We start from the raw sequence: 20,021 nt of genomic DNA on the forward strand, positions 1-20,021 counted from the left end.
CTTAAACTGAATAACAGTTTAAATTATCTCTCTGGGAAAAGCGATAAACTTAGCACGCTTGCAAATAAAAATTCTGTGGACAATGCTGACAGGTAAAGCACTTTGGATAATCACTTCAGGGTTGGATTAGTCAACTAAAAATAGAAACTAGCTAGCTTTGTTGAACTTTTAACTATCCACGCCAGATATGCTCGTTAATCTTCGCTAAAATATTCCAGTGGAAGAAAGAAATATTGAACAATAGAAGGATATCAACCAACATATTTATAAAGAAAAATTTAGTGAGCTAGACCGATTATTTTAATCTTTTCAGAAACAACCACCGCACATATTAAAATTTTGAAATCGCCTTAAGAAAAGAAAAAAGCCAGTTTCAACCACTATGATAGGCATGGTATTAGTTTCCTTCAAATGTTGTATCGCATTCTTTAGCGGCCGTAATCTTTCTAAATGAAAAATTCATTTTAGTTGTGTTAATAATTCCCAAAGACTGCACAAAGACCTGGAAACTTTTTTCCAATATCAAATTAAACATTTTTATGTAAACGAGTTCTTCGGCAATGTGTAGAATGATTGAACTCTGTGGATTCCAAACCATGGATTCTCCATTTTGATAGATAGACAAATCTACAGTGTAGATTTAGTAACAGCACAGATCATATTTTCGTTTTTGTATGTTGTACAGTGAAGGCCATCGGACCCCACAGATGAAGGATTTGTTTTTGGTTTCGCCTGAAAATGCCCAGAAGGTGTTAAAGGCTCTCCACAAGAAACAATGCTCTTTGGTCTCACAGTGTTCTCGTTTTCTTTTATAGTTTTATAAGTGCGTCAGTAGTGTCCTCAATGAAAGGCGAACTCCGGAAATACGTCCAAGATTTCGAAAGTAACTCGTAAAAGATAAGTTTTAGTACAGAATTTGGGTTGGTTCATCAGCGAGAAGGTTCAAAGACACGAGAGAGAGAGAGAGAGTGGGGAGAGGGTTCTAATTGTAAGCTTCCACCACAGAAGCAAAAGAAGTGATAACGAAGAAACAGCGTTGCCTTTTAGATAGCTATCCCGAGGTGAATAAATCTAACCAACTTTTCTATTAACTTTGACATTCTTCTTCACTCTATTCATAAGCCGGCTAATATTAACTTGTTTTAGTGTCCCGAAGGACGACTCACTATTAAGCCTTCTTAATTGAGACGATGGAATTCAAGATTCAAAAAGTATATCTCAAAATACAAGGCGTGGTGAGAATCCGTTTGAACTTTGGGAATTTTATAATTTCCTTGAGTTACCCCTAAATGTTTTGGCCACCCAAGACATTGGTAAATTAACGAAAGAAAAAAAATCCAGAAGAAATTAGGTAGGTAATCTGAAAACTCCGAATATTATATTTGTAATGAAATCAGTCTGGATATATAGTTTACTTGGAGTTTGTCTCTTAGATGTACTTTACTAACGGGACAGTAATGGAACTCGTGGGTTTTATCCCACTTATGAAAAGGATTGAATTAGTTAAATTCATGCAAAAACCTTGAAGTGTCTTTTTTCTTAGGGGACTTACTTCCTTGGGCAACGCTGACAGACCCTTCGCTCTTCTCCAAACGAAATGAAACCTACTGTATACAATTCCGTTGATGTTGCCTCCTATCAAAAATTGCAGCAATTGATGTTTTTTCTAGTGTGAACCATCCATTCTTTATTTCTCGAGGCACAAAAATACTAAAATTATACTATTACTAGTTTATGGCGAATACGCCCCCATGGAAATGTATCTGTCATGAATTTACCGTCTTGTATTCATCCACAATGACCTCAGCGATTTCTAGTGGATAAGAGGAGTGACACTACTCTTGGTATTACATTGAATCTCTTTGAATATCAGCCAGTGACCTTTTGTTTTCCCTTATTGACCCCTTTGTTCTCCTCATGATCCGAAATTTCAAAATGAGGAAAAGGGGGCCATAGATCCAGGATTTAATTCAATATTTTGAACATTGTAATGTCGTGTTAGATATAACTGAACAAACAACTGCAGCCTGTGATTATCTTCAGAAGGGCTTGTGGTCCTTCCATCTATTGGCGAAACAGGCCATATACATAAATCAAAAAGCAAAATCACGAGAAATGCACTTTGTAAAATACTCCAACAGACATTTTGCTCTTGTTTCTCACATCTGTCGTAAACTGTTGAAGTCTTAAAAACTAAAGTTTTCAGTATCAAACCATTGCTGTAGTTCCGTCTTTTCTACTTATGGTATGCACTACTTGAAAGCTTTTCATGGCCCGCAGTCTTTCCCATTCATCCCCCTCCCCCTGTGTGTTACAGAAAGATGAAATCTTCTCCGCTCTTTCCAATTCAGATGTTTAGATGCATCCAATAAAGCAGCCTGGCTGTCAGTCGCACTTCCAGCTGTTAGCGACGTTACGGTGATGGTGTTCTCTGGCTCTATATGCTGTGACCTTGGCCCACTAACGGTCTTATGAATGTATGAACAACTCGAGTATAAAGAGTCTAGCGCAAGTCGACCGTCCTCATATCATTTCCGAGCCGCTGTCACGCATTTAATGGCATTCTGTCACTGCTGATAAAGGTGATGTTCGTCACCCACTGGACCATCACTCATTTTCTTTGGGCGCGAGACACGGCGTCGTCGATAATCAAAAGCTCTCTTTGAGCCCGTCTCTTTTCAACGTATAAAACTTGGCTGAAAGCGCACAGACGGGGAAGAGCATATGCGCGGAAGAGACCGCAAGATATAAAAGTATCCACAGATGCGTAGCGCCCAGAAATTTATGCGCTCATAAAACCTGACAAGAAAGTGATGAGTAAAAGATATAAACCCGGACTCTGCCGTCTGCTGTTTCTCAACCAGTTTTACTTTCTCGCCTATGTACCTTGTATACCACACGGTTTTACGTTATAAAACTACTCTAATTATTCTATACACACTTCCTCCTTGCTTTTAACTGGTGGACCCTTTAAGAGCGCGGACCTTTCGGATTGCAAATAATATCCTATTTTGATAGGTGGCAGTACGATTTTCCATGGATTTTCCTTCTGGTCAGTAGTTGCGATTAAGAACGATAACTGGTTATTTATTAATGCAATCTGTGCTATCTCATTTCAAATTCTTTTTCATGCCTGTTTTGAATTCGCGAATAGAATTTCATTCTTCTTCCTTTCTGCCAAATTTAATCTTTTGATTAAAACGGGTCACTAGCAAAAGGCGAAATGAATACATTTATTGCTAGGGTAATTACATGGCGTAGATATTTTAAATATGTTCCCTTCAGGAGTAATTTCAGCTATGAGCGATCAATAAATATTAATAGATGGCGATTTATAATTACTCGGCACTCTGTTATTTGCTGAAACCTAAAATTACTAAAGACATCTACATCTTTGGAGAATCATTATTTGGAAATACGTATGCATTATGTGCTAAAACCTTGTGGGTGTGTCAAAAAGATGTCACTGCTCGACATTCGATGGCTTAAACTCTATGTAATTTCTTGGAAAAGGAAAATTAGAGGCTGGAAATGCTGTTGGATGAGATTTTTGAGTGTGGCCGAGTTAGTCGGTCTCGTTCAAGTATTTCGTTATCCTGCTTCAGAAGTTTAGGTTTTTGTATTGACGCTGACGTTTTCACAATACACTAATGCTCCTGTCCTTAGTCGCATTAAACGAAAACAACAAACAAAAGTTGCAAATGCTGAAAATCAAGATTTTAAAATTCAGTTTCGCATTGATTCACCTTTCACATTCTTATCTTACGTCTAGAGTTATGGGACTTAGAAATCTGGGTTCCAGACCCGTCTAGACAGGGAAATCCTTTATGAACTTTTCACAGTTGTCAAATTAGCCAACCTCCAGTGAGGGATGCATAATTTTTTCTCCCGGATTTTTGCATTCTGCGAAGATTTTTGCATTCTTTTTGAAAATTAGACCAAAATATACATTGCTTAAACAAATTCCACTCAGCGGCTGACTTAGTTTTGCGCTTCCAAGAATACTCCACTTCCATGAGTTGCTTTTGGCATTGCAGTAGGATAGAGTATTCTTGGAAGCATAAGACTAAGTCAACCGTAAAGTAGAACTTGTTTAACCAATGCCTAGTTTGGTCTAAGTTTTTAAGGGAAGTGGATCGCATCCACCGCAGACTTTAATCCCACATCTTCCACCTTTTTTTTTTTTCGTGTTTCACTACATATCCGCCCCCTCCCCTAGATGTATCTTGCACACCGGGCGATGGGAAGTACTCCAATGCCCAGACACACCCGTATGTCGCTGGCATGCATACACCAACCGATATCCTTAATAACAGACTTCCGCACCTGCGAAACTAAATCGTCGCCACCTCCGTACACAGCGCTTCGCGTGCTGGCGTCGCCGTACACCGACGATCAGGTGATTTCCTTGTGTCGTCATGGAGACGAAATTTGTATTTAATATACGAGTGGTCTATAAATAGACACCCAACACGGCGGTGACCCCTCTAGAATTCTGCCAACAGCCTCATTTTTGAGAGTTTCTGATGGGCTCCCGTCGTGATGTGGGATTCACGTGCTTAGCCATCCCATCCCACTGTACCAACACGCAATAAAGCAACACACCTCCGTGGTTTCTTCTTTCCGCCCCTCATTCTATAATATTGCGATGGGTAATGCTGGCCACTTCAATTATGCCACTTTCGTGCAGAATGGGCAAGGTCAGGCCCTTGTTTTTTTTGAATATCTTTGTAAAAAAATACAAAATAAATAATAAGTAACAAGATCCATCTGTGCCAAAGAAGCCTTGTTATACTCTGGTAACAATTAGGATCTAATTCATATTTTTTGTTGAACTCATCAAGGATTCATCTGGGGTTTAAATCGCCTAGAAGAGGCCTCTTATTCTTGACTAAGAATTACGCATGTTGCCTTTTTATACACACATAACTTGTAAACAGGATACAGAAAAGATCTTTTGAATTTTTCCGATCACCAACATAAAGTTTTGACTTGGTAATTGAAAATCAAAAGCGTTGTGGTGAATATAAAATACTCAGATGGTATAACTTTACAGTAAACATTGCAACCATATTTGGAAAGCGTTTGTTGTGGACATAAGTTTCTGCAGGATTATTTTGAAGTAAAGTGAAATGGATATTTCAACTTGGGCCTTAAAAAGAAGCTCGTGAGCCTTGATTACTGGTATCAATTTATTTCAGGAATAATGAGGCTTCCTTTAATCGAATGTCTCTGCAAAGTTGATTTTATACGATAACCGAAAAGAGGAAAATCAAAGTTCCAAATAGATTAAGTATGTTTAATAATTCTTGTAGTTTTACATCCATCGGTACACTTTAACTGTCAATACAGATTACCTAACTTATCAAATGAGACCATTTGAAATCACCACAGATACTTTTACGATCAAAGACTTTAAGACACGTCCCAATTTGATAGGACCCAGTCCTCCAATTCCATGAAATTTCGAGATAAACACGTATGCAAATTATCACGCGGCTGCCATAAGATAGGCTTCTTATATTGGGGTTCACGTCTGCCGGTGTGAAATTCAACAAAGTTCAGTGTACTACGTAAATTTGAAATGTCTGCTCGATGTAAAAATTTATATAAAATTAATAAAGTCATTTATTTTCATGTGAAATATATATTTTTTTAAATTACGAAAACCTTGTTCCAAATTTGGGGTACTAAATATGGAAAATTCAATAAACTCTTATATAGAGAGTTGTAAAAATTCATTGCCGTCGATTAATCATACATGAACTCAACAATTCTTAATCTTTGTAAATTAAGAAAAAGTTTTTATTATTAGGTAAAGTATAACTTTATTAATGTACCAAGATATGCCTTCATTTGCTAACCATGTTTAAAAACGCAGTTTGGATTGAAAAATAGAAGTGTTTTTTATATAATGACATTGATCTGTCATAAAGAGCACCTTCACAACGAGTTGTCTCGGTATGGTATTTGAAATAAACAACACTTCCCCCTCCAAAGCACGTTATTCTCATTTATTTGAACAGTTTACCTCACATTAGGTAGCGCAACACCGACGCAAGTTGAGAAATTGAAGAGGGAAACTCCTTAGATCAACCATTTTGTGTTCTTATATATGGAAATTGTAGATATCAACACACACTCTTTGAATTTAATAAATAGTGGACGATTCGTAATTCAATGCCTTCATATCTGAGTATAAAATGCATAATCGTCAATAATCCGAAAGGTCTCATTTAATGGCATAAAGAGGGGTCCGCCAATTGTTCCAATACCCATCGAAGCTGTTGGACAGTAAATGCGATATGGTATCGAGATATTAATTTTTGTGCACCCCCTTATTTTAATAATTAGATTACAATTTTTATTCCTTTATCACTATTGCCCAAAGGTCTTCGGATATATCATGAAGAAAGTAGAATTTATTCCAGTTTCTCTGTTCTGGCTAAACTAATTACTGAAACAACCGATTCGACTAACGTCAGTCAAGTCACCACCTCGTCATCAACGAGAGATAATGGTAGATAATACACTCCACTGCATACAGAACTCGCCTCATTAGATTGCCGAAGATGAAAGGATTAGTCCCTAAATCTGCGTACAGCTAATTAATCTGTTCAACGTTAACTGTCCAGCAGTAGGTTTTACAGACAATAAATTGCCAAAAAGCTTCAAAATATTAAATGCAATGACTGAAATGAGTGGCCATAACCAAATATGAACTCAAAAGTTACCAATCAAGATCAGAAACTTAATGGATTCGACTTCTCCTAACTTTATTTGAATCTTGCTATAATTTGAGCTACAGCTGGCTTAAATTATCGCACAATTTTGAAATTGGTCCCTAGGTTTGGCTGTGATGGGTATAGTTATGGCAATAAATGATTTGTTTATTTCAACCACAAATTGTTTATGGCAGACTAACTGGAAGCAATAAGCAGTAAAATTACTGAGTGTTGCCAAACATCTGCTACTCTGTATACATATCTTTCTAGACTAAAGTACCAAACCGGCATTTTGTGTTTCGTTTTCCAAGCTTATTTCTTTGTCAGGTGTTCACCAAACAATGCCAACTGTCCCACCTACCGGTTCGCTTCAACCTGACATCAAGGAGCTGTCACAGACAGGCGCTTGTTCACGGCTTGGTAGGCTGCCTCGTCGGACCTTCATCTGCACATGCTCTGCTTCCTGCCGATCTCTTTCTGCTGATCGATCTACCAGAAATCGTAGATGTGATGTCAGGTGGTTGTGAAGAGTAACTGGTTTTTAGATCATGTTTTTACTACTATTTGCCATTACTGTTCTTTGTCTCTTGCTGTTAGTTGACCTTTACATCCGTATGGATCGATACACAGAACTGTCAATTGAGGAATGTAAAATCAGGTCACTTTTAGATTTAATTACACAGAACATAAAATGGGATCAAAATATCCTGACATTTCATAACCTTTTTTCCAAGTGCATGTTTATTCTTTCATCAAATAACCTCCGTGCAGAGAATTTGCTTGTAAGTGAAACATAACGAATGGCTTTTTCAAAATATTACGAACTTTTATGATTATTAATGACAAAGCAGATTAAAACTTCCACTTGGAGTGTATCTTTTAATGATCCAGTTAATCCTCTTATCTTCGAAGCTTAAAAAGAAAAGAGTAAACCGACTAATTAAGACGTAGGCGAACAATTATAACATGCAAGCAGGTGGATGTAGAATACTGCAGCATTTTTATTATTAATAATAGTGGAAATTGATGAAAGAAAGCAGGCTTATACGGCATCACCCAAAAAAACCAACATTTTCCATTTCACCAGTCCATCCTTTCTAACAGTTTATGCAGTTTGCGCGTGTAGCACAGTTGCTATAATAACTATCCTCTTCATACCGGGTGGAAAGGACCAGGGGGATCGAATTCCATCAGTGAGGAGAATCACTCTTATTGGTTTTTTTTTGCTCCGTAGCTGAGTGAGTTGATCTCAGGCTTAGACCACAAGGTTTTTCATCCCGGAAACTCGCCTTTTTCGTCCAACAAAACAGGTAATCGACCAGAGAACAATTTATTCACATAATACCCATGAAGCTACCCACTTCTACAACACCACATGAGAGTTTGTTCCAACAATCAACTACTCTCTGTTTTAAGGCAAATTTACGAACATCCGACCTCCAACCATTCTTCCTCAAATTGAATTTATCCCCCCGGTATGTATGTAGTCTAGGCAAGAGAAAGGACCATCAGCATTGAGTTTACTCAAACCATTCAAGATCTTAAATTTCTCAATCAGATCTCGCAGGTGCCTGGTCTCCAGATGTTGCATTTGGCAAAACTAAAGCCTTTCGTGATAAGAGTACCCTTTTGCTCCCCTCACAGATCTTATTGCTCTTCTCTGCACCCGGTCAAACAGATCCACGTCCTTCCTAAATTGAGGCTTCTAGATCTGTATGTAGTAATCAAGATGTGGCTTAACCATTGCCTGCTGCAATAGTCGTGAATTTGGGAGCATGCGGACTTCGGAAGAGGATTAATTTTATAGATTTTTAATTACTCGGAAAAGTATCTTTCATTCTCTTGAAGCCTGGATTTTAATAAGGAAAAACCACGATGTGATTGTCGACTGTGGACTTCATTACCATGTCTATACTCATTCTCTTAATACACTATTGTAATTAAAATTAGTATGAAATAGTAGCGTTTCTGATATGTAGGTTGTTCCTAAGTAATTTTTACGTGGGCTCTTTTGTATTTCCCATAATAGATATCAAAGATCCCTGCCAAGAAAAAGAGTGCCATTTCGGTTCTCAGTGTCGAGCTTCTCTAGATGGACGGACAGCTGAATGTGTGTGTCCCGAGAAATGCGCTACGTATGGAGACAGCCACAGCTCTCGACGCGTGTGTGGGAGTGATGGAAGAGAATATGCAAATATTTGTGAACTTCGGCTGACAGCGTGTAGAGAGATGAGAGAAATATCGGTCAAATTTCATGGCCGCTGTGGTAAGTAGCGAAATTTATACTTCGTCTCTTATTTAACTGAAGGTATCATTTGAAATTAGGATTTTGTTGCAACCGGAGATCTACATCTACAATAGATTTAGTTACAGCAGAGTAGAATATTCAATTAGATAAAAAAAAACAGTAAATGAATATTAATTATCTTCTGAAGTTTCAATAAAAGTGTGCAATGCTTTGTTTTTTTCCAGATAATCTGTGATCTGATTATTCTGAATATTTTATTGTATTGTTATAATGTAAAGTGATATCAATGTATTTGGGAAATGTGTAGCTTGGAACCATAATTAAATTGATCATATGTTGAAATTCGTACAGTCTAATTGGTGTCAGATTTTGTTTCAGCCGCGTGCTCTTTGGAGGACTGGATAAGCAATATATTTTATCACACTGAAATCCGGAATACGAGTGGTACGCATGCACCAGCTCAGCATTCTTAAGAGAGGATAAAGAGCGCCTCGTGGATAGATAACCCTGGTATTCTCCTGTTATTTCAAACATTAAATATGTTTTAGTTAGTCTTTTGTTGTATGGGGCAGAAACCGGACTGTGAATAGGCGAGGGGAAAACAAATTGCTCTCCACAGAAACGGATTTTTGGAGACGCTCAGCAAGAACTAGAAGACGCAAAAACGGAATGAAGACATAAGAGAGAGAATAGAAGTGAAAAAAGAATATTAATGATACTATCAAAGAAAAGCGTTTAACACGGTATGGACGCAAGAAACCAGATATCCAAAGGCTATCCTGGAATGGATACCTCCAGGAAGAAGGAGAAGAGGAAGACCTAGGAGGACATGGATGGAGTACGGGAGTGCATGACAGTCCCAGTTTAACTGCCCAAGGCACCTTGACCACACTTTGTGGTGGGAAACAGTTCCTACCAAAAAATAACTTATATGCTGAGGAAACCCATTGTAAATGGAAACACTCCTCTTGAAGAATAAGAAGAAATATGTTTCGGTATATGGTTGGATCATGCTTTGATTCCGGAAAAATATATAAATCGCTTAAAGCTCTTTGGGTCTTTCTGCTCCCTGCCCCGAGGCCTTCCATAAGAGGAAGCATACCATCCGTTCCTAAAGCATTACTTCCCTGAACACCTTTTCAACTGGACTGTGAGAACGTAGGAATTGATGATTTTAAATCTTTTCGCCTAATTTTATGCTAGTATGGTAACTATGCCTTTAACAAGTGTACATTTATCGGAACCCTTGCTATAGCCTATTTCTTTTTAGTTATTTGGATTATGTGATCGCGAATCAGCTATGGAGATTACGTCCTTGGTGGTGGTTATTCCAGCTTATAAAGTTGTTACTATTTTTGAAGAAATAAAATAAAAAGAAATATAGTTGATAGAACCGTGGAAAGCAATAAAATACGGAACTGCCCTACTTAGGTTTCGCATGGCATTCGATATCTTATTATGACCTGATGTGACTAGGAAACTCAAAGAGAAACGCACGGATTCTTGTTGGAGATATAATTCACTCACTAACACGTTATTGAAGGAATCATGCTTCCAACAAGATTTTATACACCATCTAATCGAGAGTCATATTTGAAGGTCTTGTATATACACTCCAGAATGTATAATTCTGTCTATTTGTAAATCCCTCTTAGCTTTACAAATGGCGTAATAGGCTATCGATCTTTATGGCTGTTTGGAGGTATGTTGGCTGGTGTACAAAACAGTGGTCAATTATCATCTAAGGGATTATTTTTTAAAACATATATAAGGCTACTATCCTATTGAAGTAGATTGAAAAACTTTTGTCTTTTTGGCGTTTTAATTCTTGGTATTTCACAATAATACTTTCTGCAGATCGTAATAGTGGAGGTTTCTAGAATTTTTTGACAGATTCCACCAGGAGGTCACAATAAATGCCTGCGTAGATTGACCATGAATAACAGAAACCAGTCTGGACATGTTTTCGTCATATTATGCAACTAATGAGTAATTTATGAATCATTATCCTTGGTGAGTTGGACCAAGGACAGTTCTTGTCTGCCTGGCGGCTCAAGATACAAGATGGCTTCATGGTCCAACTCACCCAGGATAGTGATTCAAAAAGATTCATAAACCTAGTATTCTGCTATTTTCGGATACTGATTTCATGCCTCGATTGATCAACGAAGTGCTGTTATCCGAATTTGTTTTAGAAGTACCAATATGTGTAATGAAAATTGCAGAGGTTGGCTTGGAATCACATCCTTGTTCATGAATTTCAGGGAGAACATGGTTTTAATTTGTATTGTGGGGTGTGGCTGCAAAAGAACAGGGAGGGATTTTATGGTCTCATGTAAAACGAAATCCAGGTTCCTTATTTACCATAACTTACCCAGAGTAAGTTATGGTAAACAAGATTAAGTCCGTGTTACCCTCTTGTGGAGAAGGTAATATTTGTGTTAATACAAGTGGGATTAGGGCTTTGTTCATGCCATCCATCTTTTGCATCCAGAAATATAAGGCATGGTGAATTAAAGTATCTTCTCAGTAAAATAGGTGTACATTTGCTAAGACTGTGGATAATCCATCTAACTTTCGTTCTGGTCTGGTATTTGTAATCGGAAAAAGATAGTTAAATCAAACTTTCGTCATGTTATGCTATGTTCGAACTTTGAATATATTGCTACAGAATTAGTTTTAAGTCCAGTACGTCTGGAGATTAAAGGCCTTCCCCAACTTTCCTGATTCTTTTGTTAGTGAAGTAGATGTACGCAGTTGAGTGAAAAATATGATCGAACTGCTTGGCTGGATTTAGTCATGATAATGTGAAGCAAATAAAATTGTAAGACACAAAGTCTTACAAATTAAATTAAATGTCTATATAATTAATGATAGAACGCTAGATTGAGTGATATTATAGACCTTACAAGAAAACACTTAAAGTCACAAATATTGTTTAAGATAGTGGGTCTCACACTAATGGAATTTAATTAAGTGGAGTCTATAGTTAATGTAAAAGCAAATATACCGTGGAAATAAACATTAGAAAGAGTTTTGAATCAGTGCCCACACCTGAAACAGCCAGCGAAGATAGCAAGACGGAACAGTGGGGGGTAAACTGATAGAATGGCAAGGGACGGATTGCTCCAGAGATGACAATAGGGGTACCACCAGGGGGCGTTCTTGCTTACTGCAAACAGAGCGGGCGTGGCGAGACGAATCAAGTAAATGGACGCAGGTGCTTTCTGGATGATACTGAGCTCCGAAATTTCGATCACCTTCCAGAATATTCGAGAATTCTCTAGAAACGGAAGTCCTCTCTACACCGGAAGGGGCTCGACCATCGTGTCATGGGTCATAGGCAAATGAGAATGGAGAAGACGATGGTCAGATAGAAATGATTGGTTGAGAAAGGGAGGGGCGTCACGAAATTTTGGGAAATAAAAGGGGAAGAGCACACGAATAAGCGATGGATAAAGTTTTTTTGGAGTTGATGAAGTTTTTTCGGAGAGGTATATTTTAGAAGGGGTGATGAAGTTTTTTTGGAGAGGTATGTTTTAGAGTGAGTGATAAAGTTTTTTTCGGGAATGATAAAGTTTTTTTTTGAGGGCGAGAAAGGTGTTTTTGGAGGGATAGGCTCAGGAAACAGTCCCCGGAAGCGATCCACCAGTAGAACCAGTTATGGTGAGTTGACTAAGTCCTGATAGCTTTAATAAAGTGTAGATAAGTTACAGAAAGGGGAACTTTCTCGAGATGGAACATAGAAGTCCGAGAGCGTCCACCGAGAGATATATTTGAAAGGAAGACAGCGAGATAATGCTTACGGAAGAACACCGTACCGTCCTGTAGAAATAAAGTGATGAGAAGCGACTCCTACTGAATGATCCGGCACAGCAAAGAAGGATACGACACCAGGATGATCGGCAAAGCGAATAGTGTCCCTGGCAGAAGTTAGCATTCCGGAATCGGGGAAGAACGTTCCCAAACCAATGGAGGACCTGATGCAGAGCAGAAAGTCACAGGCCAAACATTGTATTAGCGGTAGGATCCAAATCCCCAGAAGTAAGTGGTTAAACAACGAATATACCTCTATGTAATTGCAAAGGACTGCAGGGAAGATTAGATAAATATTAATTGAGATTTAGGGAAACATACAGTTAATTCAATGCATGTTGTATAGATAAGCAAGGAAATATCATAGAAATAGTTTAATGAAGGATTGTTTACAGGTGTGGTCTATTTACTGATCAATTAATGGAGGAAAAGTAATAATTTTGGATGGGTTAGCCTATAGAGCAGGTACAGTTGTATGTTACTTATATAATGTCACGGAAGTAGAGAAATTAGTCGCTAAATGCTGAAGTTTACCTGAGAGAATGAAGAAATAAATAAACTAATGTATATTTCATTAACATGTAATTTTAATGTGTTAGGGTGAGAATAGAATAATGTGTAAAGTGGACATTAAATTCCAGAAGAAGAATTGTATTAACCATGAAGAAGAATGTAGGATTGTGCTAGATAAGTATGAATAATAAATAAAAAAAGTCAATTGTATTTAAGAAAGAGTTAGGTGAACCTGATCGTAGGAATGTGTTAGTTGCCGAATATTAAGAAGATGATGATAGGAGAGCCTAATGACCATTAACGTAATCCATGCCAATGTACCTATATATGAAGTGAATAATGTGTAATGAATTGCTTGATCTTTTATTTGTAATTATGTATAATAAACTAATTGTATTTAACTTAATGCAAATGGTGTTTGGTCATTTCTGAACACACAGCAAAAAAAAAAATCCAAAGGAGGAGTGCACTAATATAGGAACTCCCACAGAACCGGAATTCTTCTGTGAGATAACTAGTCAGATGCAAAGTGGGGATTTTTAAGAATATAAATACTAAAGTAATAATAGTAATAAATAAAAAAAAAACAAAAAAAATAACAAAAAATAAATAAATAAATAATAAATATATATAAACCGCCACCCCCACAAAATCAACATCGGCATGGAATAGCATCGCTTCTTGTTTACTATATACTTCATATTTTGCACACAAAAAAGTTACTGGCCAGGCATGCATTAGAACTTTGGATAAATGCTATTTGTGGCTTTGCTTCTTTCATTGGTGACTCCAAAAATCGTGGGATCTTTGAAATCGTAGGCCAAATAGACTGTATGGAGTTTGCATGCAATTCCTGATCCCTAATTATTTGGAGGGATACGTATGATAGTTGTTTAATCCCTGTTTTAAGAAAAAGCCATCCCAGGATGGTTTTCTACTTAACCACGAGTTTTAGTTTTATTTTGAAATGCGCCTAAATATGTTCCGAATACTTAGGCACATTTCAAAACATTAGTAGTTTCGAGCCTAACGTTTGTTTTCCAGCAATCAAACCAGAATCTCTTTTCCATATTAACTAAGGTATTTGCAGTTTTACTGCTGTTTAGACTACACTATCAAGCGAATCTCTATGCTAAACTGTGTTGGTTTTGAATAATGGAATCCAACATCTCTTAGAACAACGAACATGAACAAAGTATTCTAAAAGCAGTAGAAAAGTTTGGAACTTGTTAAAAGATACAGAAAAGGGTTTTGAATTTCAAATTACTACCTTAGTAAGGAAGAACAATTTTAAATTATTCTTGGGATACGATTACTGTCTGAAAAGATATGGTTGGACTCACAAATTGGTGAATGTTTAAGAACATAGAATGATTTCCCCTGTATTTCTAGGTGTGCTCATTCTGTTTTGTCTTATTCTAGTAATGACCTCGATAGTGGAGATAAACGTAGAACACTGGATGTTACGTGCTTGTTTCTTTTCAGATCCTTGTGAAGAGATTGAGTGCCCCCAGTCCCAGGTATGCCAGTTAGATGATAGTCGTAATGCCGTCTGCAGATGCAACTCCATTTGTTCGCCTGATTTTCGCCCTGTTTGCGGCTCTGATGGGAAAACTTACACTAACGAATGTATTCTACGGGTTGAGGCCTGCAAATCAAGGAGAGATCTACGGGTTATTTACAACGGCGAATGCAATCCCTGTAAGTCTAACAACTGCCGCTACTCAGCGTATCTTATAAAGTTTTCATGCTTTAAAAAACATTGTAGTTTGCAGCATAATATTTCTACTGCTTCTAGCCTGTTTTTGGTGAGAACATAGTATATAAAATTCGTTTTTAATAGGATATCATGGCCACGTTTGTTTTATGGTCTATGCCTTTGTCAGTATGTAGTTATTATATGTTCCAAGATTATGTTAATAAGGCTTTAATCTACAACATACCATGAAATCTCCCTCCTTCTTTCCTCTGTGCGCGAGGATTTATCAATTCTCCATCTTTGGGCACAACAGTGGTGGGCAATTAAGATTCAGAGATGTCCCATTTAAGAGTCCCTAATATTCATAATAGGATTATATCTGTTATTCAACAGGCAGAAAGTAAATAAAATATAAATCTTTATTGCGTAATTATCTCTCTGTCAAATAAAAGCATTTTAAAGAATTATAAAGACAATAAAGTGATCTTATTTTATTTGAAATACAGAGGACGACGGTGAATTATGTTAAACATGGATTAATATTTCTCTCAACTACAGAAAGAGTATTTCTAACCCATGAAACATCCAAACTGCAACTGTTCTGTTATTTCTTTACAAAGACCAGCAAAGAAAATGTTCAATACACTATAGAATATCCATATTCGTTTCATTTTTAAGCCAAATACTTTATCCACGTTTTTCGTTGTACAAGCAGATAAGGAGCGTTGAAGGCAATTATATGTACACCCTTCTGAGGACATCGATTGTCTTTAACGTTCCCTTATTCCAAACACTAAAGGTCGATACAAACACGTGAGAAAGGGTGCCCAGGAGGGGGAAGAGGGGGTGTAGAAACAACTTCTAAAGTGCTTTAAAAACTGTGAACGTGCTCCAACTTGTGAAAAGGTTTAGGGCGCATGTCTTTATCGAGAAAATACAGCTGCCTCCTCGCGTTTCTTCTAGTCCCTCCCCTTCTCGCCCCCAGCATGAATTTTCTTTTGCTTTCGTATCCTGCAGTGTACCGACATATAAAGATAAACAAGTTTGTTGTTTAAACAAGGTACATTTGGAAAGGTAAGATTTTTCCCCCCTTTGGAATGGACCTTAGTTCCCTTTCGTTTAACAGGCACTAAACAAACAGGAGACTGTAATCGCTTTCTGTAACCGCTATTTATTCTTTCTTTCTTCTATTCATCAGTTTGCGCGAATTTCATTCTCTTTTTTCCCCGTCCTTCTTTCCTCTGTGCGCGAGGATTTATTCGCATTTCTTCGCATCGTTTCTCGGGTTGGCGAGTTGCAAGGTGCTGCGAAAATGAAAAGAAAATATCGAGAGAAAAAAAGTGCAACTGTAATGAGAAAAATCTAAAGAGGATGGCAAGATTGTATTCGACATTGCTGGTGGAGGTTAGAGAATATATCAATAGAAGATTGCAGACATCGAATTTGAATCGAAAGATAATGGAAGATTCAACTTAGATCGATCTACATTTTTCCTAAGACAATTTCAATGTCATCTTGGCATTGCTAGTTTGATTTTATGCGGTGTAAGATAGTTATGCTAGATACAGAATCCTTAAAGTGACAGCAGTTTACAAGATAATCTTTGAGGATTACAATGTTTACTTCCGCATTCTAATTTACAGCCTTTATTGGACTGAAAAATCTGTACGGATTTCATCCTTTGCTGACATGGTCGACGCTTTTCTTAAGGCTTGTTGCTCTGCATGTGAGCAACGTCTCTTTAATTCCAATCAGCAGGTGATGGCAACCAGTTAATCCTGTTTAAATAAATAAGAAACTAAATGTCTGTTGAAAGCTCTACGAAGTGGTAAAAGTGAGAAAAATGACCTTTTTTTCATTTTTCCAAAGTCCTATCATTCAAATGCATATTTAAACACATACCTTCCGATTTCTGGCAAATAATATGTTTGTAAATGACATTACATTATCTTATATGGTGAAATAAATGCAATTTAATATAAGATATCAATTACTTCATCTACGGTGGGTTTTTATCCAAGGATCCAACGCTCCTGGATGTACATACCACGTTAATCATTAAGACTGAGTAGAATAAATCCCTAGCTAAAAGAGAAGAGAAAGGGGACGGGAAATTTTACACATATATAAATACAAATTGGCACTTTAAGCAATACGAGGGTTATCACAAAAATAATACACACCACGCACATGCTCCTAACTCCATACGCTTGCGCTGATGACATTTATCCAGATAATAACCTCGTCATTAGTGAAGTTTAACCTCCTCATTAGAGTCCTTGAAACTGAGTTCCTGGATTGAATGTTTGTGCAAAGATTTTAAAATGGATGTTTCGATGGTTTCGTCAAGTCAGTGTTGATCACAAGAAACGCTCATGTAGACTGGGAATATATACGGACACATCGAAGTCATTATTACCATCATTTTTGGGGGAAATATAGAGGGGAAGAAATAGCAAAAAATCTGGTACACATCTGTTCACCGAATATAAAGAAATATATTCTCTGTATTGGAAGTGAATTACCTGGTAAAATACTTAAACGATAGGGTCGAAAAAGTGTTTATTAAATTCACGTTGATCGATAACTCAAAAACAAAAAAAAATAATCCTATTCAGAATTTAAGCACAACAGATTAATAAAAGCATAATGTCCGAGGCAAAATTTAGGTTATTGTGGATTAAAGCAATTACGAGGGAGTGTTTCTGTGGCTATAGATGACCAAGTACCAACTCTGGTGGTTTTGTGAGGTTATTCACCGCTATAATTTTTAAATAAGGCCACGATAGAGGACTTTAACCCCCTTGTGAGGCAATAGACGCTTGCTGGAATTACCTAAAGAGGAAAAATTGCATTAGATACAATTTTAGTTAAAACTTACTCTCTGAAACTATTATAGTATTTATGTAGTCGAACTCTAGCGAGGTATTCAAACCGGAAGGGGTCTAGATTTTGTAGAATGTTCTCACTATGGCTTATCACCGGGTACGCTCTATTAGAATCTGTCATATCCTAAGTGAAATGTTTCTGCAGGACATTCCATGAACAAATGTTTATTTTTGAACTCGCCAAGAAGCATTACCAATTCCAAAAATAATATATAATCTCCATTAAAACTACGCAAAGTCGTAATGGAAGCCTTTAATGTGTCACACGCTTTCACTAAATTGCTTTAACACCGCTCCATATGGCCACTTACCACCTCACAACCATCCACTAAGTTGTTCGCACAGTGTCGAAATCTGGCTTGGAGTGAATTACGATTAATCTGCTAAACTTCGTGCTTAGTTTCGTCACGCAAGAATCCCATGACTTTGCCGCGTGTTGTACAAACATTTGTCTTAAAGTGTCCATGTGCATCGAAATCACGTACAGTAAGATCAGGTAAAGCCTGATAAACTCTTCTCCTGAGGCCCAATAAACGATATGCGGACATGATCTCTTCTCTTCAATTCGACGCCTACACTACCGGGTTGTAATAACCTCGCCTAATAACACATCTCCCACATCTTATGTCTCTTAAGTGGGATTTTAATAATAGTATTATTATTATATGGTGTTTGGAACATTAAAGTAAAATTGCAAAGATTCACCTTTCTCTCTTTAAAAGAAACATTGCTCAAATCGAAATATTTTATTTGAAATATAGAATAACCACGTAGCCTGCATATTCAAATTACATACGAAATTATAGTCCAATCTGAAGAATGGTCATAAACGGCCATTCTTCAGAGTGAATTGGAGTCCCTTAAGGATCTGTCTTCGGATCTCTCTTGTTTCTATGGATAGCAGTAATCCCAGATTAACGTTCCATCTCTGTGGTATGCTACAATCAAGATACTGGAGAATTTCAAAGTCGCGGGGATCATTGTGCAGTCAGATATGAAGTTCTCTGGGTAGTGCTGTTAGGACAGCCCGTGGGGTTTTGTCAATGATATACAAGAATTTTTCCAGCAAAGATAAGGAGGTGATTGTTTCGCAGTATAAGGCATTGCGCCACAACTAAGTAGTGCATACAGATCTGGTACCCTTATTTGAGGAAGAATGTTGATCTGTTAGAACGGATACAGAGAGAGAAAGCAACAAGATTCGTGAGGGACACAAAAGGGTGCTCTTAGCAAGGCTTCAAGGTTCTGTAAACTGCAGCATCTAGAGATTAGGCATCTGCGACGAGATCTGATTGAGATGTTCAAGACTCTGAATGAATTAATCAAACTCAATGGTGCTGGAATTCTTCCTCTTGATGGACTACACACGAGGGGGGATATAAATTCAAATTGAGGAAACATTTCACCTCTGCAAGAATAGATGGAACAAACTTCCATCTGTTCTTGCAGTGGTTGTTAGTTTGAATAAATTAATAAAATTTAATTAAATAAATTAATTAAATCATATATTTAATTAAAAATATGAGTACAGTACATTAGTAATCACTGACCATGAAGGATCTCGCCTTTCCATGTTCGCTGACCAATTAAGGTGTAAAAGCTATCTAACAGATTTGAAATCGGCTACTTGAACCTAGAGAGATTTTTGGATAACGTGGTTCTCTTCTGCTAATCGTGGCATGTATTGACATAGTGCGTTAATGATTACTTAAAGGTATATGAAGAAGAATTAACATGTACTTTATTATTAATACTCGCCTCTACGCGCTTAATAAGATTGCTGTGATAATCTTTGTCTTACTGTGCATAAGATTTTAATCCTGTTGATTTGAAAATAGCTAGCATGTGAAAACTGATGATATCCTTCTCATTTTTATATCTTAGTGACGAATCCCTGTGAACAACTCCACTGTGGTCCAGGTAAAGAATGTCATATCGATCCACACGGGATAGCGTCCTGTCAGTGTCCTCCAGATTGTGAAGCAGTCATGAGGCCGATTTGCGGATCGGACGAGCGAACGTATCCAAATGACTGCGAATTAAAACGACAGGCCTGTGTTCAGAGGAAAATCTTAGTTGTAGCCTACAGGGGAGAGTGCAGTGAGTATAAAATATTTCTTAAAATATGGAGC

At 37.3% G+C, this 20,021-nt stretch overlaps 1 protein-coding gene across 6 annotated transcripts in view; it reads left to right on the forward strand.

Annotated features, from left to right (window-relative positions):
* LOC150076502 (agrin-like) overlaps positions 1–20,021 on the forward strand; it is a 424,773-nt gene that overhangs the window by 335,743 nt on the left and 69,009 nt on the right. For all 6 annotated transcript variants that reach the window (XM_090387651.1, XM_090387653.1, XM_090387652.1 and 3 more), the window contains exons 4-6: positions 8,755–8,991; positions 14,788–15,003; positions 19,774–19,989. In XM_090387651.1, coding sequence (XP_090243777.1) covers positions 8,755–8,991; positions 14,788–15,003; positions 19,774–19,989 — 669 coding nt within the window. The remainder of the gene's footprint in view (positions 1–8,754; positions 8,992–14,787; positions 15,004–19,773; positions 19,990–20,021) is intronic.

This window comes from Mastigoproctus giganteus, chromosome 13 (assembly GCF_048544385.1).
Source record: "Mastigoproctus giganteus isolate SK-2022 chromosome 13, ASM4854438v1, whole genome shotgun sequence".
In the NCBI taxonomy this organism is placed as follows: Eukaryota; Metazoa; Arthropoda; class Arachnida; order Uropygi; family Thelyphonidae; genus Mastigoproctus; species Mastigoproctus giganteus.